This window comes from Pecten maximus, chromosome 2, assembly GCF_902652985.1.
Source record: "Pecten maximus chromosome 2, xPecMax1.1, whole genome shotgun sequence".
NCBI classification, from domain to species: Eukaryota; Metazoa; Mollusca; class Bivalvia; order Pectinida; family Pectinidae; genus Pecten; species Pecten maximus.
The window spans coordinates 9,920,696-9,945,344 of NC_047016.1; the positions used below are offsets into that span (position 1 = coordinate 9,920,696).

At 38.3% G+C, this 24,649-nt stretch overlaps 1 protein-coding gene across 2 annotated transcripts in view; it reads right to left on the reverse strand.

Moving 5' to 3' along the window:
- Positions 1–1,021: 1,021 nt before the first annotated feature.
- LOC117316883 (radial spoke head protein 6 homolog A-like) overlaps positions 1,022–24,649 on the reverse strand; it is a 39,655-nt gene continuing 16,027 nt past the window's right edge. Inside the window, exons 6-12 of one of the 2 annotated variants that reach the window (XM_033871677.1) lie at positions 24,015–24,125; positions 20,373–20,470; positions 13,675–13,819; positions 12,113–12,225; positions 11,572–11,713; positions 6,798–6,921; positions 1,022–1,365 (exon numbers count right to left, since the gene is read on the reverse strand). In XM_033871677.1, the coding sequence (XP_033727568.1) occupies positions 1,140–1,365; positions 6,798–6,921; positions 11,572–11,713; positions 12,113–12,225; positions 13,675–13,819; positions 20,373–20,470; positions 24,015–24,125 (959 nt within the window). In that variant the 3' untranslated portion in view covers positions 1,022–1,139. Of the gene's footprint in view, positions 1,366–6,797; positions 6,922–11,571; positions 11,714–12,112; positions 12,229–13,674; positions 13,820–20,372; positions 20,471–24,014; positions 24,126–24,649 lie in introns of both variants that reach the window. The other variant, XM_033871671.1, reaches the window with a different exon arrangement.

Below are 24,649 nucleotides of genomic sequence, written 5' to 3' on the forward strand. Positions count from 1 at the left end.
TTACAGAATGTTGTTGTATTGTCTCCCTGTACTCATATTGACAATGCACATAGCCATAGAGAGGTGACACGCGCCATCTTTGAATATTACGGAGGTACTTGGTCTTCTATGGTCATCAACAGAGTTTTGGTTTTGCTTGCGTTTCTTGTGATAGACTATATAAGCATTTGTAATATGACTGGAGTGTTTCCTTAATTTTCATTGGCCAATTTCCTGTTTCCCTCACTAGTACCCATCAGTGAGTAGACCTGATCGTGCTAAAAAAATAGCTCAGATGGGAAATTCCACAGGCATTGCGGCCATTGCCGACCTGTTCGTGCTCCAATCTTTGCCTCCAATCACTCAACGTGTTATTTTGGACAATAGCCAATCAGAATGCTGGAAACAAACAATTTTTCGGCATCACTTTGTTTACAATATTGCAGACGAGATACCCCAACAACGTTTCGCTACAATAAACGAGGAGGGATTAGAAGATATTTTGAAGAAAAAAAGACTTGTTGAATACCCGGGAAAATACTTAGGTGCAACAAGGCTATTCCGGCCATATTTAAGTTCCAAAGGTCAGTCTGCATGCCGACTTTGAAAACTTTAGTCAACATGATTTAGTCTGGATTGAGCCTTGGGATTTGTATTCATTCATTTTAGTGTGCGATATTACAAAACAGTTATTGCCTTTTGTGTTCGGTGTACACGAGACTATACGGATCTGGTCAAGAGTTTGTTCATCGAGGCCGCAACGAGACTATACGGACAAGGTCTGCGACCTTGATGAACAAACTCTTGACCAGGTCCGTATATAATCTCGTATACACCGAGCACAAAATGCAATAATTGTATAATGTACTCTATCATACACAGTACTATTGACTCCACAGTGTGATGGGAGACAGTAATGCACTGCATACTTCCCATTTTACTTAATCCCTTTTACTATTTTTTTCTCCAGGTGGAGTGAGACTGTAATTGTAATGCTAATTACACATGCGGGTATTATAGAAATGAGAACAAGGTAAATTAATGATTTTGTAAGACATTGCATGTCCTATCAATAATGTTTTATTTTAAAAAATATAAATACATTTGAGCTCTTATTCACACTTTGAGTCATTTTCTCCTGACACAACTGATTATCTCCTTCAGTCATCCTCGTCCTCCCCCTCCTCATCACCGCCCACTTCATCGTCCTGCTCCTTCTCCTGTAATGCCGCCTTGAATGCTGCTTCCTCTTCCGGTGTAGGGTCATCTGCTTCCGTCACTTCCGGTCCACTCGGGAACTCCGTCATTGCAGATGAGGGAATGGTAGGGTCGTACTCGGCTGGGAGGTTCTTCAGTCCCCACCCAACATATAACGTCTCAAAAAATCTGTATTAGAAATCAATATGTTAATATCGATAGTGTTTAATGAGTGGGTGGGGTGTCATCGAAATTAAATCAAAATGTTTGAGTTTGATTCACTTCCATTACCGTTTATGATTTTTTTCTCCAATAAGTGGGTATTTACTATCGACTTCACAATTGTAGTTCATGTACTTAAGCGTCCTAGTTAAATCCTATCAGGTGAATATTGGAAGGGAAGGGAAGTTGAACATGCACATCAACCTGCATGCATACAACAGAAATTGTTCATATGTTAGTCCTTCTCCTGGAAACAAGTACAGAAAGTGTACATAAAACAAGTACAGAAAGTGTACATAAAACAAGTACAGAAAGTGTACATAAAACAAGTACAGAAAGTGTACATAAAACAAGTACAGAAAGTGTACATAAAACAAGTACAGAAAGTGTTCATATGTTAGTCCTTCTCCTGGAAACAAGTACAGAAAGTGTACATAAAACAAGTACAGAAAGTGTACATAAAACAAATACAGAAAATGTACATAAAACAAGTACAGAAAGTATTCATATGTTAGTCCTTCTCCTGGAAACAAGTACAGAAAGTGTACATAAAATAAGTAAAGAAAGTGTACATAAAACCAGTACAGAAAGTGTACATAAAACAAGTACAGAAAGTGTACATAAAACAAGTACAGAAAGTGTACATAAAACAAATACAGAAAGTGTACATAAACAAGTACAGAAAGTGTACATAAAACAATACAGAAAGTGTACATAAAACAAGTACAGAATGTACATACATGTTAGTAATGTCTCTGGAAACAAGTACAGAAAATGTATTCAATATTAAGTACAGAAAAGCTACATGTGAAACAAGCACAAATATGTACATAAAACAACAGTACATAAAAGGTTACATAAAACAAGCTACAGAATTAGTGTCATAAAAATCAAGTACAGAAAGTGTACATAAAACAAGTACAGAAAGTGTACATAAAATCAAGACAAGCAAAGTGTACATAAAACAAGTACAGAAAGTGACATAAAACAAGTACAGAAAGTGTACATAAAACAAGTACAGAAAGTGTACATAAAACAAGTACAGAAAGTGTACTTAAAACAAGTACAGAAAGTGTACTTAAAACAAGTACAGAAAGTGTACATAAAACAAGTACAGAAAGTGTACATAAAACAAGTACAGAAAGTGTACATAAAACAAGTACAGAAAGTGTACATAAAACAAGTACAGAAAGTGTACATAAAACAAGTACAGAAAGTGTACATAAAACAAGTACAGAAAGTGTACATAAAAGGAATACAGAAAGTGTACATAAAACAAGTACAGAAAGTGTACATAAAACAAGTACAGAAAGTGCATAAAAACAAGTACAGAAAGTGTACTTAAAACAGGTACAGAAAGTGTACCTTAAAACACGTACAGAAAGTGTCATTAACAATGTTACAGATCATTCTACTGTAAACAAGTACAGAAAGTGTACATAAAACAAGTACAGAAAGTGTACATAAACAAGTACAGAAAGTGTACATAAAACAAGTACATAAAGTGTACTTAAAACAAGTACAGAAAGTGTACATAAAACAAGTACAGAAAGTGTACATAAAACAAGTACAGAAAGTGTACATAAAACAAGTACAGAAAGTGTACTTAAAACAAGTACAGAAAGTGTACATAAAACAAGTACAGAAAGTGTTCATAAAACAAGTACAGAAAGTGTACATAAAACAAGTACAGAAAGTGTACATAAAACAAGTACAGAAAGTGTACAGAAAGTGTACATAAAACAAGTACAGAAGTGACATTTAAAACAAGTACAGGAAAGTGTACATTAAAACAGGTACAGAAAGTGTACATAAAACAAGTACAGAAAGTGTAGTTATACTCTCCGGGAAACAAGTACAGAAAGTGTACATTAAAACAAGTACAGAAAGTGTTCATAAAACAAGTACAGAAAGTGCTACATAAAACAAGTACAGAAAGTGTACATTAAACAAGTACAGAAAGTGTACATATAAACAAGTACAGAAGTGTACCTAAAACAAGTACAGAAAGGGTTACATAAAACAAAGTACAGAAAGTGTCCATAAAACAATTACAGAAAGTGTACATTAAACAAGTACAGAAAGTGTTACATAAAACAAGTACAGAAAGTGTACTTAAAACAAGTACAGCAAGTGTACATTAAAACAAGTAAGAAAGTGTACTTAAAACAAGTACAAGAAATGTACATAAAACAAGTACAGAAAGTGTCCATAAAACAAGTACAGAAATGTACATAAAACAAGTACAGAAAGTGTACATAAAACAGTACAGAAAGTTACTTAAAAACAAGTCCCAGAAAGTGTTAAACCCTTAAAACAAGTACAGAAAGTGGTACATAAAAAAAGTACAGAAAGTTACATAAAACAGTACAGAAAGTGTACATAAAAAAAGTAACGGACAAGTGTACTAAAACAATACAAAAAGGGGTACTTAAAAAAAGTACAAAGTGTACATAAAAAGTACAAAAGGTTATAAAAAGTACAAAAAGTGTACATAAAGTACAAAAAGGTTACTTAAAAACATACAGAAAGTGTACATAAAAACAAATTTACAGAAAAGTGTACTTAAACAAGTACAGAAAGTGTACATAAAAGAAATACAGAAAGTGTACTTAAAACAAGTACAGAAAGTGTACATAAAACAAGTACAGAAAGTGTTCATAAAAACAAGTACAGAAAGTGTACATAAAACAAGTACAGAAAGTGTACTTAAACATACAAAAAGTTTTCATAAAACTTAACAGAAAGTTTTACATAAACATACAGAAAGTGTACATAAAACAAGTACAGAAAGTGTACATAAACAAGTACAGAAAGTGTACTTAAAACAAGTACAGAAAGTGTACATAAAACAAGTACAGAAAGTGTACTTAAAACAAGTACAGAAAGTGTACATAAAACAAGTACAGAAAGTGTACATAAAACAAGTACAGAAAGTGTACATAAAACAAGTACAGAAAGTGTACTTAAAACAAGTACAGAAAGTGTACATAAAACAAGTACAGAAAGTGTACTTAAAACAAGTACAGAAAGTGTACTAAAACAAGTACAGAAAGTGTACATTAAAACAAATACAGAAGTGTACTTAAAACAAGTACAGAAAGTGTACATAAAACAAGTACAGAAAGTGTACATTAAAACAAGTACAGAAAGTGTACATAAAACAAGTACAGAAAGTGTACATAAAACAAGTACAGAAAGTGTACATAAAAACAAGTACAGAAAGTGTACTTAAAACAAGTACAGAAAGTGTACATAAAACAAGTACAGAAAGTGTACATAAAACAAGTACAGAAAGTGTACATAAAACAAGTACAGAAAGTGTACATAAAACAAGTACAGAAAGTGTACATAAAACAAGTACAGAAAGTGTACATAAAACAAGTACAGAAAGTGTACATAAAACAAGTACAGAAAGTGTACATAAAACAAGTACAGAAAGTGTACATAAAACAAGTACAGAAAGTGTACATAAAACAAGTACAGAAAGTGTACATAAAACAAGTACAGAAAGTGTACATAAAACAAGTACAGAAAGTGTACATAAAACAAGTACAGAAAGTGTACATAAAACAAGTACAGAAAGTGTACATAAAACAAGTACAGAAAGTGTACATAAAACAAGTACAGAAAGTGTACATAAAACAAGTACAGAAAGTGTACATAAAACAAGTACAGAAAGTGTACATAAAACAAATACAGAAAGTGTACATAAAACAAGTACAGAAAGTGTACATAAAACAAGTACAGAAAGTGTACATAAAACAAGTACAGAAAGTGTACATAAAACAAGTACAGAAAGTGTACATAAAACAAGTACAGAAAGTGTACATAAAAAAAAGTACAGAAAGTGTACATAAAACAGGTACAAAGGTGTTATAAAAAAATACGAAAGTGTACATAAAACGTACAGAAAGTGTACATAAACAAGTCAGAAAGTGTACATAAAACAATACAAAAGTGTACTAAACAAGTACAGAAATTTCCCATAAAACAAGTACAAAGTGTACATAAACAAGTACAGAAAGTTTGTAAAAATTAAAAACAAGTCAGAATTTTTACATAAACAATACAGAAATGTACATTAAAACAAGTACAGAGTGTACATAAAACATACAGAAAGTGTACATAAACAGTACAGAAGTGTACATAAACCAAAAACAGAAAGTGTACAAAAACGTACAGAAAGGGTACTAAAAAATACAAATGTACAAAACAGTACAAAGTGTCAAAAACGTTGGGGTTTCCGGAAATACGCGGTAAAACAAGACAGAAGTGTCATAAACGTCGAAAGTGTACATAAAACAAATACAGAAAGTGTACATAAAACAAGTACAGAAAGTGTACATAACAAGTACAGAAAGTGTACATAAAACAAGTACAGAAAGTGTACTTAAAACAAGTACAGAAAGTGTACTTAAAACAAGTACAGAAAGTGTACATAAAACAAGTACAGAAAGTGTACATAACAAGTACAGAAAGTGTACATAAAACAAGTACAGAAAGTGTACATAAAACAAGTACAGAAAGTGTACATAAAACAAGTACAGAAAGTGTACTTAAAACAAGTACAGAAAGTGTACTTCAAACAAGTACAGAAAGTGTACATAAAAACAAGTACAGAAAGTGTACATAAAACAAGTACAGAAAGTGTACATAAAACAAGTACAGAAAGTGTACATAAAACAAGTACAGAAAGTGTACATAAACAAGTACAGAAAGTGTACATAAAACAAGTACAGAAAGTGTACATAAAACAAGTACAGAAAGTGTACATAACAAGTACAGAAAGTGTACATAACAAGTACAGAAAGTGTACATCAAACAAGTACAGAAAGTGTACTTAAAACAAGTACAGAAAGTGTACTTCAAATAAGTACAGAAAGTGTTCATAATACAAGTACAGAAAGTGTACATGAAACAAGTACAGAAAGTGTACTTAAAACAAGTACAGAAAGTGTTCATAAAACAAGTACAGAAAGTGTACTTAAAACAAGTACAGTAAGTGTACATAAAACTAATACAGAAAGTGTACATAAAACAAGTACAGAAAGTGTACATAAAATAAGTACAGAAAGTGTACATAACAAGTACAGAAAGTGTACTTAAAACAAGTACAGAAAGTGTACTTAAAACAAGTACAGAAAGTGTACTTAAAAACAAGTACAGAAAGTGTACATAAAACAAGTACAGAAAATGTACATAAAACAAGCACAGAAACAATAGTTAAGTAACACTGACTTGGTATGTCAGGATATTAGTACATTCGTTGTAAGTCAATAACGTACTGGTCTAAGACAAAGTTTTACTGATAAAAAAAAAGTTCACAATGGTTTAAAATAATCCGGCAGTTAAAATGGTTTTGCTTTTAATCACGTAATATTGATCGCGAATTTTACCTGCCCCTGTCGGCTCCAAATGTGACAGCTCCTGGCCAAGTGTTTGATTGTAGCATTGCAATGGAATACTCGGGCACCAGTTTAGAAGAGTGACGGGCAATCCAAGCCGGACTTTCGCCTATACCTGTTTACGAAACATGTACGAGTTATCCCGCCTTGTCTTTCCTGATGTTGAATCTCGGAGACAACTGATCCCTCGACCTCGACCCGAGTCGAAATCTCAGGAATCTCGTGGCCATCAGAAATTAAATCAACAGAAGAAAATACATTAGAATGTATAGCATGCAGAAATTAGCGCAATTTTCCACCCACATCACCCGTGTTATTGTACACCTACATCACCCGTGTTATTGTCCACCTACATCACCCGTGTTATATTTCCACCTACATCACCCGTGTTATTGTCCACCTACATCACCCGTGTTATATTTCACCTACATCATCCGTGTTATTGTCCATCTACATCACCCGTGTTATATTCCACCTACATCACCCGTGTTATATTCCACCTACATCATCCGTGTTATTGTCCACCTACATCACCCGTGTTATTGTCCACCTACATCACCCGTGTTATATTCCACCTACATCATCCGTGTTATTGTCCATCTACATCACCCGTGTTATATTCCACCTACATCACCCGTGTTATATTCTACCTACATCATCCGTGTTATTGTCCACCTACATCATCCGTGTTATATTTCACCTACATCACCCGTGTTATTGTCCACCTACATCACCCGTGTTATTGTCCACCTACATCACCTGTGTTATTGTCCACCTACATCACCTGTGTTATTGTCCACCTACATCACCCGTGTTATATTCCACCTACATCACCCGTGTTATATTCCGCCTACATCATCCGTGTTATTGTCCACCTACATCACCCGTGTTATTGTCCACCTACATCACCCGTGTTATATTCCACCTACATCATCCGTGTTATTGTCCATCTACATCACCCGTGTTATATTCCACCTACATCACCCGTGTTATATTCCACCTACATCATCCGTGTTATTGTCCACCTACATCATCCGTGTTATATTTCACCTACATCACCCGTGTTATTGTCCATCTACATCACCCGTGTTATTGTCCACCTACATCACCCGTATTACTGTCCACCTACATCACCCGTGTTATTGTCCACCTACATCACCCGTGTTATTGTCCACCTACATCACCCGTGTTATTGTCCACCTACATCACCCGTGTTACTGTCCACCTACATCACCCGTGTTATTGTCCACCTACATCACCCGTGTTATTGTCCACCTACATCACCCGTGTTATTGTCCACCTACATCACCCGTGTTACTGTCCACCTACATCACCCGTGTTATTGTCCACCTACATCACCCGTGTTATTGTCCACCTACATCACCCGTGTTATTGTCCACCTACATCACCGTGTTATTGTCCACCTACATCACCCGTGTTATTGTCCACCTACATCACCCGTGTTATTGTCCACCTACATCACCCGTGTTATTGTCCACCTACATCACCCGTGTTATTGTCCACCTACATCACCCGTGTTATTGTCCACCTACATCACCCGTATTACTGTCCACCTACATCACCTGTGTTATTGTCCACCTACATCACCCGTGTTATTGTCCACCTACATCACCCGTGTTACTGTCCACCTACATCATCCGTCTTACTGTCCACCTACATCATCCGTGTTATTGTCCACCTACATCATCCGTGTTATTGTCCACCTACATCATCCGTGTTATTGTCCACCTACATCACCCGTGTTATTGTCCACCTACATCACCCGTGTTATTGTCCACCTACATCACCCGTGTTATTGTCCACCTACATCATCCGTGCTATTGTCCACCTACATCACCTGTGTTATTGTCCACCTACATCACCCGTGTTATATTCCACCTACATCACCCGTGTTATATTCCACCTACATCACCCGTGTTATTGTCCACCTACATCACCCGTGTTATTGTCCACCTACATCATCCGTGCTATTGTCCACCTACATCATCCGTGTTATTGTCCCCCTACATCACCCGTGTTATTGTCCACCTACATCACCCGTGTTATTGTCCACCTACTTCACCCGTGTTATTGTCCACCTACATCACCCGTGTTATTGTCCACCTACATCACCCGTGTTATTGTCCACCTACATCACCCGTGTTATTGTCCACCTACTTCACCCGTGTTATTGTCCACCTACATCACCCGTGTTATTGTCCACCTACATCACCCGTGTTATTGTCCACCTACATCACCTGTGTTATTGTCCACCTACATCACCCGTGTTATTGTCCACCTACATCACCCGTGTTATATTCCACCTACATCACCTGTGTTACTGTCAACCTACTTCACCCGTGTTATATTCCACCTACATCATCCGTGTTATTGTCCACCTACATCACCCGTGTTATATTCCACCTACATCACCTGTGTTACTGTCAACCTACTTCACCCGTGTTATATTCCACCTACATCATCCGTGTTATTGTCCACCTACATCACCCGTGTTATATTCCACCTACATCACCTGTGTTACTGTCAACCTACTTCACCCGTGTTATATTCCACCTACATCATCCGTGTTACTGTCCACCTACATCACCCGTGTTATATTCCACCTACATCACCTGTGTTACTGTCAACCTACATCACCCGTGTTATTGTCCACCTACATCACCCGTGTTATATTCCACCTACATCACCCGTGTTACTGTCCACCTACATCATCCGTGTTATATTCCACCTACATCACCCGTGTTATTGTCCACCTACATCATCCGTGTTATTGTCCACCTACATCACCCGTGTTATATTCCACCTACATCACCGTGTTACTGTCCACCTACATCATCCGTGTTATATTCCACCTACATCATCCGTGTTATTGTCCACCTACATCATCCGTGTTATTGTTCACCTACATCACCCGTGTTATATTCCACCTACATCATCCGTGTTATTGTCCACCTACATCATCCGTGTTATTGTCCACCTACATCATCCGTGTTATTGTCCACCTACATCATCCGTGTTATTGTCCACCTACATCATCCGTGTTATATTCCACCTACATCATCCGTGTTATTGTCCACCTACATCACCCGTGTTACTGTCCACCTACATCACCCGTGTTATTGTCCACCTACATCACCCGTGTTATTGTCCACCTACATCATCCGTGTTATTGTCCACCTACATCACCCGTGTTATTGTCCACCTACATCACCCGTGTTATTGTCCACCTACATCACCCGTGTTATTGTCCACCTACATCACCCGTGTTATTGTCCACCTACATCATCCGTGTTATTGTCCACCTACATCATCCGTGTTATTGTCCACCTACATCACCCGTGTTATTGTCCACCTACATCACCCGTGTTATTGTCCACCTACATCACCTGTGTTATTGTCCACCTACATCACCCGTGTTATTGTCCACCTACATCACCCGTGTTATTGTCCACCTACATCACCCGTGTTATATTCCACCTACATCACCCGTGTTATATTCCACCTACATCACCCGTGTTATATTTCACCTACATCACATGTGTTATTGTCCACCTACATCACCCGTGTTATTGTCCACCTACATCATCCGTGTTATTGTCCACCTACATCGCCCGTGTTATTGTCCACCTACATCACCTGTGTTATTGTCCACCTACATCACCCGTGTTATTGTCCACCTACATCACCCGTGTTATATTTCACCTTCATCATCCGTGTTATTGTCCACCTACATCACCCGTGTTATTGTCCACCTACATCACCCGTGTTATATTCCACCTACATCACCCGTGTTATTGTCCACCTACATCACCCGTGTTATTGTCCACCTACATCACCCGTGTTATTGTCCACCTACATCACCCGTGTTATATTCCACCTACATCACCCGTGTTATATTTCACCTTCATCATCCGTGTTATTGTCCACCTACATCACCCGTGTTATTGTCCACCTACATCATCCGTGTTATATTCCACCTACATCATCCGTGTTATTGTCCACCTACATCACCCGTGTTATTGTCCACCTACATCACCCGTGTTATTGTCCACCTACATCACCCGTGTTATTGTCCACCTACATCACCCGTGTTATTGTCCACCTACATCATCCGTGTTATTGTCCACCTACATCACCCGTGTTATTGTCCACCTACATCACCCGTGTTATTGTCCACCTACATCACCCGTGTTATATTTCACCTACATCATCCGTGTTATTGTCCACCTACATCACCCGTGTTACTGTCCACCTACATCACCCGTGTTACTGTCCACCTACATCATCCGTGTTATTGTCCACCTACATCACCCGTGTTATTGTCCACCTACATCACCTGTGTTATTGTCCACCTACATCATCCGTCTTACTGTCCACCTACATCATCCGTGTTATTGTCCACCTACATCATCCGTGTTATTGTCCACCTACATCACCCGTGTTATTGTCCACCTACATCACCCGTGTTATTGTCCACCTACATCACCCGTGTTATTGTCCACCTACATCATCCGTCTTACTGTCCACCTACATCATCCGTGTTATTTTCTTTCCAGAAAAATCAAAAACAACTGAATCCCTTACATATAATTTGTGAAGCACGTACATCAGAAGAGTTTTAATTGATGGAACGTGTGTTTTTTGTTTTAGTTTTATTGTTGCATCTGAATGTTTAAAGACACTTTTCACAGCCAAACAGACTTTTCCCTCAATCACACATAAACTTTGATGCGACAATACTCACTCTGATCTTCTGATAAAGGAGACAACAATGGCGGACCAACTTCCGGTGTCGGTTCGTCGGGTTCCTCTCTGTCCTCTATCTCGCTATCCTCCATTTCCCCCTCGATATGGGCCGACACAGGGTTGTACCAAGTGTTCCTACCCTGTAAATTGTGTTTCGATTCGAATAATTTACGTTACATATAGCCGGAATTTCATAGCATTTCCCGATCCTGAGATGTGTGTTTATGGCATTTTCCGACTACAGACATATCCTGAGATGTATGTTTATGACATTTTCCAACTACAGACATATTCTGAGATGTGTGTTTATGACATTCCGACTACAGACATATCCTGAGATTTCTGTTTATGACATTATCCGACTGTCTCTACCGTTAGTTATATAAGTTGATGGTGCTAACTGGATTTTTTGGCATTCTCCGTTTTAGCTTTAATTGTTAAAAAAAATACCTTTAAATAACAAAGTCAAATAGCAATTCTCAACATTATTGTACTAAATTCCACGTAAAAACCATGACGTGATATTATGGGATGTTTACCTGCGGTAGTATTGACTGAACGTGGTGACACCATGACTGTAGATTAGGGTCCACGAGTTCCCGGAGGGGCAGTCCATCATACTCGGTGTCAATCACACACGCACTACGTCCACCTGCTGATAGAATACAAAGTCAGAACGTGGTGAGCACCAACGAGCCGGGAGTCACAAGGCTCAGTTTCCTAGGAAACGATTTCCAATTTTCCTGTAACAGCTCCATCTTCTGTTAGCAACTCTCAGCTAATCTTGTTATGTTTGTAAAACTTCAGACGACATTATTTTGATACATTACTTTACACCTTGGAATGACAAAGCTGTCACTCTTCCCCTTCGTAATGACGTACCCGTTTACAATGATTAAACACCCAATAGGTCTTCCTCCTGATTAAACCACTGATGACACAAACTAGATAATAGAATAGTGGCCATCATCCTTTACTTTTCTGAAATATTCTTCATTAGGAAAGAGAACCATATGATATTCTGGTAAAGATACTGACAGGAAACTCTAGTGGATGTCCAATACCCCAATCTACTACGGTAAAATGTGTCGACGTGCCGGTATCGAATTATGCCACCAAGATAACTCAGTCGAGATCATTTCTACGATAGATACGTTACAAAAGAAACATCAAATTTGTACAATTCGATTTATCATTATGATTATTATCATTATTGACCAATTTGTCAAGCTTCTGATTTCTGACATCGAGAACATGATAGCTGCAAAGATACAAGGTGATAAGAGAAACAAGCGTGATGACGAATCAGAATGAGCCTTGATTGATACAAACATACATTGGAATCAGATCAAAACAACAATTAAGCGAGAATATGACTGATTATATTAGACCATGATCGTACTTTGGCCTTGTCAGGGATTTCTACCCTACCATCTTGTCTACCGCCTTCTTCGGGCTGTCTTAAAGTCTTGATCATTTTCAATCGCTATTTGTAATACAAGGAAAGTTGCATAATCTTGGTGTATCTTTAAGATTAGTTGTCTGTGTCTACATCAGCAGTTTATTGATTTTATTAAAAGTTACTACTTTATAGTTCAATTACCGGTCTCCGTGATCTCGGTAAACATTTACTGTTTTAGAATTTCATTACCGGTCTCCGTGATCTCGGTAAACATTTACTGTTTTAGAATTTCATTACCTGTCTCCGTGATCTCGGTAAACATTTACTGTTTTAGAATTTCATTACCGGTCTCCGTGATCTCGGTAAACATTTACTGTTTTAGAATTTCATTACCGGTCTCCGTGATCTCGGTAAACATTTACTGTTTTAGAATTGTATTACCTGTCTCCGTGATCTCGGTAAACATTTACTGTTTTAGAATTTCATTACCGGTCTCCGTGATCTCGGTAAACATTTACTGTTTTAGAATTTCATTACCGGTCTCCGTGATCTCGGTAAACATTTACTGTTTTAGAATTTCATTACCTGTCTCCGTGATCTCGGTAAACATTTACTGTTTTAGAATCTTTGTTTAAGAGTCTCGAGACATACCTGTCTCTAAGATCACAGTAACACTTCACTGTTTAAGTAATGCCATACCTGCCTCCTCCGCTTCTTCTTCCTCCTCTTGGTCGTCGAACCGAAAGTAGCCAATTGGAGATACGCTTGTTGCCGCACTTATCCGAGCAATCTGCGCACGCAGATAGTTTCGTTCGATTCCTGGGAATGGTGGGTAGGCGATGATCTGTAACACACATAAAGCAAAACATCTCAAGAGCTTTGACGACAGTGCTTGATAGTCGAAAAGCTGGAATGGTGTATCAAGCCCATCTATCGCTAATGTTTACATTATGCTGCGTGGTAGAATATCAACGTATTGATTATGGCAATGAGATCAATAGCTAGACTGAAATACTGTTATTCTGAATTATACGTACAAAGGTAAGTCTCAACGCCCGAAAAATATAAAAGTATTGTGTTCCGTTAGGGCCAAACCTTCGCTCATTCGACCTAAACGCGAAGGAGCGAAGAAGCGAAAACACGATGGCGAAGGAGCGAAGAAGCGAAGAAGCGAAGGAGCGAAAACAAGATGGCGAAGGAGCGATGGAACTTCGCTCCTTCGCTCCTTCGCTTCTTCGCTCCTTCGCGTTTAGGTCGAAGGAGTGATATTGGAAATTTGTCCCTAACGGAATAGTTCATCCGCTGTGTAGAAGTTTGTTTAATCTATTATTAGCTGAGAACACGACCTTTCATGTCTATCTCATTGCTTTTCGCTTGACTTACCTTATCTACTTGCCTGAGTTCAAATACAGCTGTTCATTTGCATGCACAAAAACGTGTTGCTTTGGTGACATTGTTTTCATTTCATTAACATGCTAGTATCACTTTCGATACCGTTAATCGCTGGACATTGAGCAGGCGCCAAGGGTCATATTGTGTCAGTGTCACGTGACTGTACACTAGCATAGAGAATGTCCTTTAATTTGTCAAAAGTTAAATTCACTTGCATATAAAGATTGTCCATATCTTACTTCAGGATTGACCAATGAGAAAGGCCATTGTATCGACCACGTGATAAACTACATGTATGCATTATTGGTCTCTTTGACGAAAATTACACCAGATGAATAAGTGTTGATATTTCTAGCATCAATTAACCAATATCCATAATGCCTCAGTCATTGATTTAAAAAGTAATTATATGCAGATATGGAGGTGAAGTCAGGCTGTTAAATTGGTTATTTTCCAATGTAGCCGTCGACGTTTAACTGTCTGTTATGAAGTGGCAAATCAGCGAGTTTCCGTTTTCAATATACCCGTAAGTTATTGATATTTACAGTAGCTACATTCCCACGATACGTTATACACGTAGGACAGATATAGAAGGACTGTTGGCAGAATTTGCATACTTTTCTAATGGGCCAATTTCCGATTGACTGATCATGTGTCTGTTTTTTTTTTTTTTTTTTTTTTTGTTATTTTCCAGAATCGAAGCCGAAATCAAAGATTGTACACGTCAATCACAGTCTGTTTTTTATGTAAATAACAGTATTTTGCATTTTGCTTTGGAGACTGGAACGTCAATACCGGCGCTCCTCGTGTCAACAGTACAAGACATTACTCCATAAGAGAGTATCAGACAACACCGGTAACTGGTTGGCTAGACTGTTTAACGTTAAGTTAACGTATTTGGTCATTGAAATAAGGCAGTGCCTTCTTAAATAGTGTCGAATCTAGAACGTGTAATAGTACTATTGACTGAGATTACGTCAAATTGGCATGCCAAGTCTCCCGATCCACAATATAGACTCCAGGATGTGTCAACGGGGGAAGCAATTTTAGCGCTAAAAATAAAGTACTGAGTGTTCATTGTAGTATTTCACTACGTAGCCTTCCTCACATAGACGATCTGTGGGTATAATACAGTACATAGCCTTCCTCACATAGACGATCTGGGGGTATAATACAGTACATAACCTTCCTCACACGGACGATCTGGGGTATAATACAGTACACAGCCTTCCTCGCATAGACGATCTGGGGGTATAATACAGTACATAGCCTTCCTCACATAGACGATCTGGGGGTATACTACAGTACATAACCTTCCTCACATAGACGATCTGGGGGTATAATACAGTACATAGCCTTCCTCACATAGACGATCTGGGGGTATAATACAGTACATAGCCTTCCTCACATAGACGATCTGGGGGTATAATACAGTACATAGCCTTCCTTACATAGACGATCTGGGGGTATAATACAGTACATAACCTTCCTCACATAGACGATCTGGGGGTATAATACAGTACATAACCTTCCTCACACGGACGATCTGGGGTATAATACAGTACACAGCCTTCCTCACATAGACGATCTGGGGGTATAATACAGTACATAGCCTTCCTCACATAGACGATCTGGGGGTATAATACAGTACACAGCCTTCCTCACATAGACGATCTAGGGGTATAATACAGTACATAGCCTTCCTCACACGGACGATCTATGGGTATAATACAGTACATAGCCTTCCTCACATAGACGATCTGGGGGTATAATACAGTACATAGCCTTCCTCACATAGACGATCTGGGGGTATAATACAGTACATAGCCTTCCTCACATAGACGATCTGGGGGTATAATACAGTACATAGCCTTCCTCACATAGACGATCTGGGGGTATAATACAGTACATAGCCTTCCTTACATAGACGATCTGGGGGTATAATACAGTACATAGCCTTCCTCACATAGACGATCTGGGTGTATAATACAGTACATAGCCTTCCTCACATAGACGATCTGGGGGTATAATACAGTACGTAGCCTTCCTCACATAGACGATCTGGGGGTATAATACAGTACATGGCCTTCCTCACATAGACGATCTGGGGGTATAATACAGTACACAGCCTTCCTCACATAGACGATCTGGGGGTATAATACAGTACATAGCCTTCCTCACATAGACGATCTGGGGGTATAATACAGTACATGGCCTTCCTCACATAGACGATCTGGGGGTATAATACAGTACATAGCCTTCCTCACATAGACGATCTGGGGGTATAATACAGTACATAGCCTTCCTCACATAGACGATCTGTGGGTATAATACAGTACATAGCCTTCCTCACATAGACGATCTGTGGGTATAATACAGTACATAGCCTTCCTCACATAGACGATCTGGGGGTATAATACAGTACATAGCCTTCCTCACATGGACGATCTGTGGGTATAATACAGTACATAGCCTTCCTCACATAGACGATCTGGGGGTATAATACAGTACATAGCCTTCCTCACATAGACGATCTGGGGGTATAATACAGTACATAGCCTTCCTCACATAGACGACCTGTGGGTATAATACAGTACATAGCCTTACTCACATAGACGATCTGGGGGTTTAATACAGTACATAGCCTTCATCACATAGAAGATCTGGGGGTATAATACAGTACATAGCCTTCCTCACATAGACGATCTGGGGGTATAATACAGTACATAGCCTTCCTCACATAGACGATCTGGGGGTATAATACAGTACATAGCCTTCCTCACATAGACGATCTGTGGGTATAATAGAGTACATAGCCTTCCTCACATAGACGATCTGTGGGTATAATACAGTACATAGCCTTCCTCACATAGACGATCTGGGGGTATAATACAGTACATAGCCTTCCTCACATAGACGACCTGTGGGTATAATACAGTACATAGCCTTACTCACATAGACGATCTGGGGGTATAATACAGTACATAGCCTTCCTCACATAGACGATCTGGGGGTATAATACAGTACATAGCCTTCCTCACATAGACGATCTGGGGGTATAATACAGTACATAGCCTTCCTCACATAGACGATCTGGGGGTATAATACAGTACATAGCCTTCATCACATGGACGATCTGGGGGTATAATACAGTACATGGCCTTCCTCACATAGACGATCTGTGGGTATAATACAGTACATAGCCTTCCTCACATAGACGATCTGGGGGTATAATACAGTACATGGCCTTCCTCACATAGACGATCTGTGGGTATAATACAGTACATAGCCTTCCTCACATAGAAGATCTGGGGGTATAATACAGTACATAGCCTTCCTCACATAGACGATCTGGGGGTATAATACAGTACATAGCCTTCCTCATACGGACGATCTGGGGGTATAATACAGTACATAGCCTTCCTAACATAGACGATCTGGGGGTATAATACAGTACATTACCTTCCTCACATAGACGATCTGGGGGTATAATACAGTACGTAGCCTTCCTCACATAGACGATCTGGGGGTATAATACAGTACATAGCCTTCCTCACATGGACGATCTGGGGGTATAATACAGTACATAGCCTTCCTCACATAGACGATCTGGGGGTATAATACAGTACACAGCCTTCCTCACATAGACGATCTGGGGGTATAATACAGTACATAGCCTTCCTCATACGGACGATCTGGGGGTATAATACAGTACATAGCCTTCCTAACATAGACGATCTGGGGGTATAATACAGTACATTACCTTCCTCACATAGACGATCTGGGGGTATAATACAGTACGTAGCCTTCCTCACATAGACGATCTGGGGGTATAATACAGTACATAGCCTTCCTCACATGGACGATCTGGGGGTATAATACAGTACATAGCCTTCCTCACATAGACGATCTGGGGGTATAATACAGTACACAGCCTTCCTCACATAGACGATCTGGGGGTATAATACAGTACATAGCCTTCCTCACATAGACGATCTGGGGTATAATACAGTACATAGCCTTCCTCACATAGACGATCTGGGGGTATAATACAGTACATAGCCTTCCTCACATAGACGATCTGGGGGTATAATACAGTACATAACCTTCCTCACATAGACGATCTGGGGGTATAATACAGTACATAGCCTTCCTCATACGGACGATCTGGGGGTATAATACAGTACATAGCCTTCCTCACATAGACGATCTGGGGGTATAATACAGTACATAGCCTTCCTCACATAGACGATCTGGGGGTATAATACAGTACATAGCCTTCCTCACATAGACGATCTGGGGGTATAATACAGTACATAGCCTTCCTCACATAGACGATCTGGGGGTATAATACAGTACATAGCCTTCCTTACATAGACGATCTGGGGGTATAATACAGTACACAGCCTTCCTCACATAGACGATCTGGGGGTATAATACAGTACATAGCCTTCATCACATGGACGATCTGGGGGTATAATACAGTACATGGCCTTCCTCACATAGACGATCTGTGGGTATAATACAGTACATAGCCTTCCTCACATAGACGATCTGGGGGTATAATACAGTACATAGCCTTCCTCACATAGACGATCTGGGGGTATAATACAGTACATAGCCTTCCTCACATAGACGATCTGGGGGTAAGCTTATAATACAGTTTATTGCATTTTTGCCAGTGAAATATAGAGATTGATGACACTAATAAAACTTATATTTTCACTGCAGCGATGAGCAGTGAAAATATAAGATTTAACAGTGAAAATATAAGTTTTGCAGTGAAAATATCAGTTTTCCGGTTTTGATCAATCACAGCGGACCTTTGTATTCACCTCGTTGAAATTTGCCGATTTTTCCAATCGAAGCGGAGATAGATAAATTGGTTATTTTGCTGTATTTCTGAAATATTCTGACTAGTTTTTGACTAAATACTCACTTGACGCTAGTTAATCATGCACAGATTCTCCGATAACAGCAGAAAACGCTTACATTGCGCTGATCAGCCATTTCAAAATGGCGCCGTCATGTTGACGTTGAGTAACGTCACAAAGAGATGACGTCATTACTGATTCCCGCACTTTTTGACTATTAATTTTTCGATTTTTAAAATTTTGTTTTTAAGTTTATGAAATGCAATAAAAAGAAAATTGAATGGTTTCCCGTTAAATATAACATATATTTCACTCGTATGACAGAATATTACGATATTTTTCACTCGTGCTTCACACTCGTGAAAATATCGATATTCTGTCATACTCGTGAAATATATGTTATATTAAACGGGGAACCATTCAATATCCTCTATATATAGACTTTCTGACAAAGACGATATTGAGTATAATACAATACATAGACTTTCTCACTTGTGCGAATATTCAACTAGAAAAACAGAAGTAGCATTGATCACTATCGTATACCCGTTACAGAACGGTCTTTTCAAGATGGCGGGCCATCATGTTCACAGATGATTAGTTGTGTCTTTAAGCTACACAATTCATAGACATGAATTCATAAACAACTGTGAATCCTTCGCAAAGTTACGCGAACTGTAAAATACTGCATAGAGGCTTGATTCATCATGAGTTTTTGCTCATATCAATAATCAAAACAGACAAAATGTTTATCTTCATATCAGAAAGACTCCCTGATGACAATATGATGTTTACGCTCACAGTCCTATGGAATTTTCAAAAAACATAGAAAAAACATTTTGTATACGTTTCGAATTAGTCTCCCAAATAGTCTATTGATTTTTAAGGTACATGTATATTTGAATAGATTGTAGTCCACTAAAATGGTCTACACACTTTTTAGGTATATTTGGACTAAGAGCAAGCACATTTGCTAATTTTAGTTATTAGGTATTGGGCATAAACCAGTCCCCATTGCATTCGGCTAACCTCGGCTGATTCCGGCATCTATTAATGTATGCACGGAATCTGTCGAGATGTGACGAGTGTCCCCATGGGTCAAGACGCTCGCAGACACTGCTTGCCACCTACCGGATCATCCAGTGTGCCGGTGAAGTACCGCCGGATTTGCCGTGCTGCCACCACCTGTGCTGGAGTGATATGAGGCAATCTCTCCCAGGGTAATCCAGCTGTCAAAATCAACCAATATTTCAAAATACACCAAAGTTCACATTTGATCTGTAGACAGAAACTATAACCGACTCTGTAATTGGAATTTTACACCCTCGATCGCATGAAACAGTCGGCACGAAATGAAGCTTGGACTCCTAATAGCATTGCCTCTTATGAACGAAATTTTATATTGCAAAAAAGAACTCAGGCGTCTTCTCAATGCGACCCTCATCTATTATTTAGGCCCATTTCTCTATTCGTATTGAGATGGGCTTTGGCCGTTAAAAAGCAGTGTGTTCTCTGTAGCAACGACCCCATGTGTGATGACGTCATTCAAATGAATATAACCATCGCTTAATATCGAGAAGGAGACAACAACACATGGATCACGTGAACTTTGTACAAACCACTGTCCCGTACATAGGACATGTGTAACCAATGACAGAATACATGGAACAATTGACATGTTAACAGACTATAGTGTCTTACTTCTAAACTTCTCATAACATGTAAACAGGCTATGGTGTCTTACTTCTAAACTTCTCATAACATGTAAACAGACTATAGTGTCTTACTTCTAAACTTCTCATAACATGTAAACAGGCTTTGGTGTCTTATCTATAAACTTCTCATAACATATAAACAGGCTATGGTGTCTTATCTATAAACTTCTCATAACATGTAAACAGGATATGGTGTCTTATCTATAAACTTCTCATAACATGTAAACAGACTGTAGTGTCTTATCTATAAACTTCTCATAACATGTAAACAGGCTGTGGTGTCTTACTTCTAAACTTCTCATAACATATAAACAGGCTATAGTGTCTTATCTATAAACTTCTCATAACATATAAACATGCTATGGTGTCTTACTTCTAAACTTCTCATAACATGTAAACAGACTGTAGTGTCTTACTTCTAAACTTCTCATAACATGTAAACAGACTGTAGTGTCTTATCTATAAACTTCTCATAACATATAAACAGGCTATAGTGTCTAATCCTAAACTTCTCATAACATGTAAACAGGCTATAGTGTCTTATCTGTAAACTTCTCATAACATGTAAACAGACTATAGTGTCTTACTTCTAAACTTCTCATAACATGTAAACAGGCTTTGGTGTCTTATCTATAAACTTCTCATAACATATAAACAGGCTATGGTGTCTTATCTATAAACTTCTCATAACATGTAAACAGGATATGGTGTCTTATCTATAAACTTCTCATAACATGTAAACAGACTGTAGTGTCTTATCTATAAACTTCTCATAACATGTAAACAGGCTGTGGTGTCTTACTTCTAAACTTCTCATAACATATAAACAGGCTATAGTGTCTTATCTATAAACTTCTCATAACATATAAACATGCTATGGTGTCTTACTTCTAAACTTCTCATAACATGTAAACAGACTGTAGTGTCTTACTTCTAAACTTCTCATAACATGTAAACAGACTGTAGTGTCTTATCTATAAACTTCTCATAACATATAAACAGGCTGTGGTGTCTTATCTATAAACTTCTCATAACATGTAAACAGGCTATAGTGTCTAATCCTAAACTTCTCATAACATGTAAACAGGCTATAGTGTCTTATCTGTAAACTTCTCATAACATGTAAACAGACTATAGTGTCTTACTTCTAAACTTCTCATAACATATAAACAGACTGTGGTGTCTTATCTATAAACTTCTCATAACATATAAACATGCTATGGTGTCTTACTTCTAAACTTCTCATAACATGTAAACAGACTGTAGTGTCTTACTTCTAAACTTCTCATAACATGTAAACAGACTATAGTGTCTTATCTATAAACTTCTCATAACATGTAAACAGGCTATAGTGTCTTATCTATAAACTTCTCATAACATGTAAACAGGCTATAGTGTCTTACTTCTAAACCTCTCATAACATGTAAACAGGCTATGGTGTCTTATCTATAAACTTCTCATAACATGTAAACAGGCTATAGTGTCTTATCTATAAACTTCTCATAACATGTAAACAGGCTGTGGTGTCTTACTTCTAAACTTCTCATAACATGTAAACAGGCGATGGGGTCTTACTTCTAAACTTCTCATAACATGTAAACAGGCGATGGGGTCTTACTTCTAAACTTCTCATAACATGTAAACAGGCGGCGTGTCTTATCTATAAACTTCTCATAACATGTAAACAGGCGGCGTGTCTTATCTATAAACTTCTCATAACATGTAAACATGCTATAGTGTCTTACTTCTAAACTTCTCATAACATGTAAACAGGCTTGTAGTGTCTTATCTATAAACTTCTCATAACATGTAAACAGGCTGTGGTGTCTTATCTATAAACTTCTCATAACATGTAAACAGGCTGTGGTGTCTTACTTCTAAACTTCTCATAACATGTAAACAGGCTGTGGTGTCTTATCTATAAACTTCTCATAACATGTAAACAGGCTATAGTGTCTTATCTATAAACTTCTCATAACATGTAAACAGGCTGTGGTGTCTTATCTATAAACTTCTCATAACATGTAAACAGGCTGTGGTGTCTTATCTATAAACTTCTCATAACATGTAAACAGGTTTGTAGTGTCTTATCTATAAACTTCTCATAACATGTAAACAGGCTGTGGTGTCTTATCTATTAACTTCTCATAACATGTAAACAGGCTATAGTGTCTTATCTATAAACTTCTCATAACATGTAAACAGGCTGTGGTGTCTTCTCAACTGGCTTCTTATTACGCGCGCATATACCCATCTATATCCCGTGTAGTGAAGGACAATATCAAACTATCCGGATTTATTTCTATACCACCCGACCCGGAAGTATATCTTGTCATAAGGTTAAAGTAACGAAATGTTCTTAACGTATTGTCATTTCTGGTACTATCATATCACTTAAAACCCCACTCTTAAATGACCTTTGACCTGCTGACCGGATGGAGTATGATTGGCTACCAGATATCAAGCACTACATTGCCATATCGTGGGGATGGGAGTAGGGGAATACCAGATGATAAACTGATTTATATCTATACGACCTGTCTTCAACAATTGACAATCTACATCATTGGTAATGCCGTCTGTCATAAAATCATTACAGCGTTATTACCCATGGTAACCAAGTATGTTTTGGTTCCCAAGCCTCTCTCAGCATCCCTCCTATTCATCCCCAATAATTACAAGTTATAGCAATCAGACTGGAGTATGTTATTTATATTCTCTCGAGTGTCGCCACTAATCAGAAGTGTCCCTACGTCCTGGCTCATTCTCTCACCCAATAAGTAGACAAGTAGCACATTTTAATGAAAGAGTGTTTGCTATGGTGTCTGGTAAGGGCCGAATACCAAATTATCATTTAATTGTACCTCGCTCCGTCAACCTTTACTACCATGCCGGAAGCGAGGACATGTAGAGTTAATAAAATGTCAGACTGGTATGGCTTTATCTTAGTTCGAAATTCTCATTCCTTCACGTTCATGTAAAGCATGTGAGAATTGGTACGGTGCTTTATGTTAGCCGAGTGTCATATATATAGGAGGTCATTCAAAAGTAAGCTTACGTTCGGAACATACAAAGTAGATCTTCTTATTAAGACCGGTTCCTAAAGCTTCACACGGGATTTTTGGATTTGGCTTATATGTTGGTTTGATGTCATCGGATGTAGATAGCTCTGAAATGGAAATATACTTACAAGTATATACAAACAATCAACGGCAACACGGCACACAATTACACTTCTAAGTCAAACCAATATTGTCAACAACATCACAAGGGGGAAGCTGATTAATCGATTGTGGTAGCTTGTAAATATTCTATTAAAGTATTGCATTTGAAGTCGTAATAAACCGCGCCTATATAAAACTACCGGCCTGCCACTGCCAATGTCTTCTCCCTAGGTGTTGGTAATATGGAATTATTGAATGATCAATCCAAGACAACTGTAGACAGGCACATGCAAGTTAAAGTTTAAACGAGAATTGCGTTTCTAAATTCGTTTAACTGTCGACGCCCTTATACTGTGAAACGCATAATCAATAACATTAAAACGATAAATTCAACTGATCTTAAACAAACTCCATATTCACGTGTTCATGTTGAAAATCATTCGTGGGATAAATCCTTATGTCTGCTTTCAACTTGTATTGTTATACCTAACGTTATCTATTTAACAGCTGATCTGTCGTCAGCCGACCG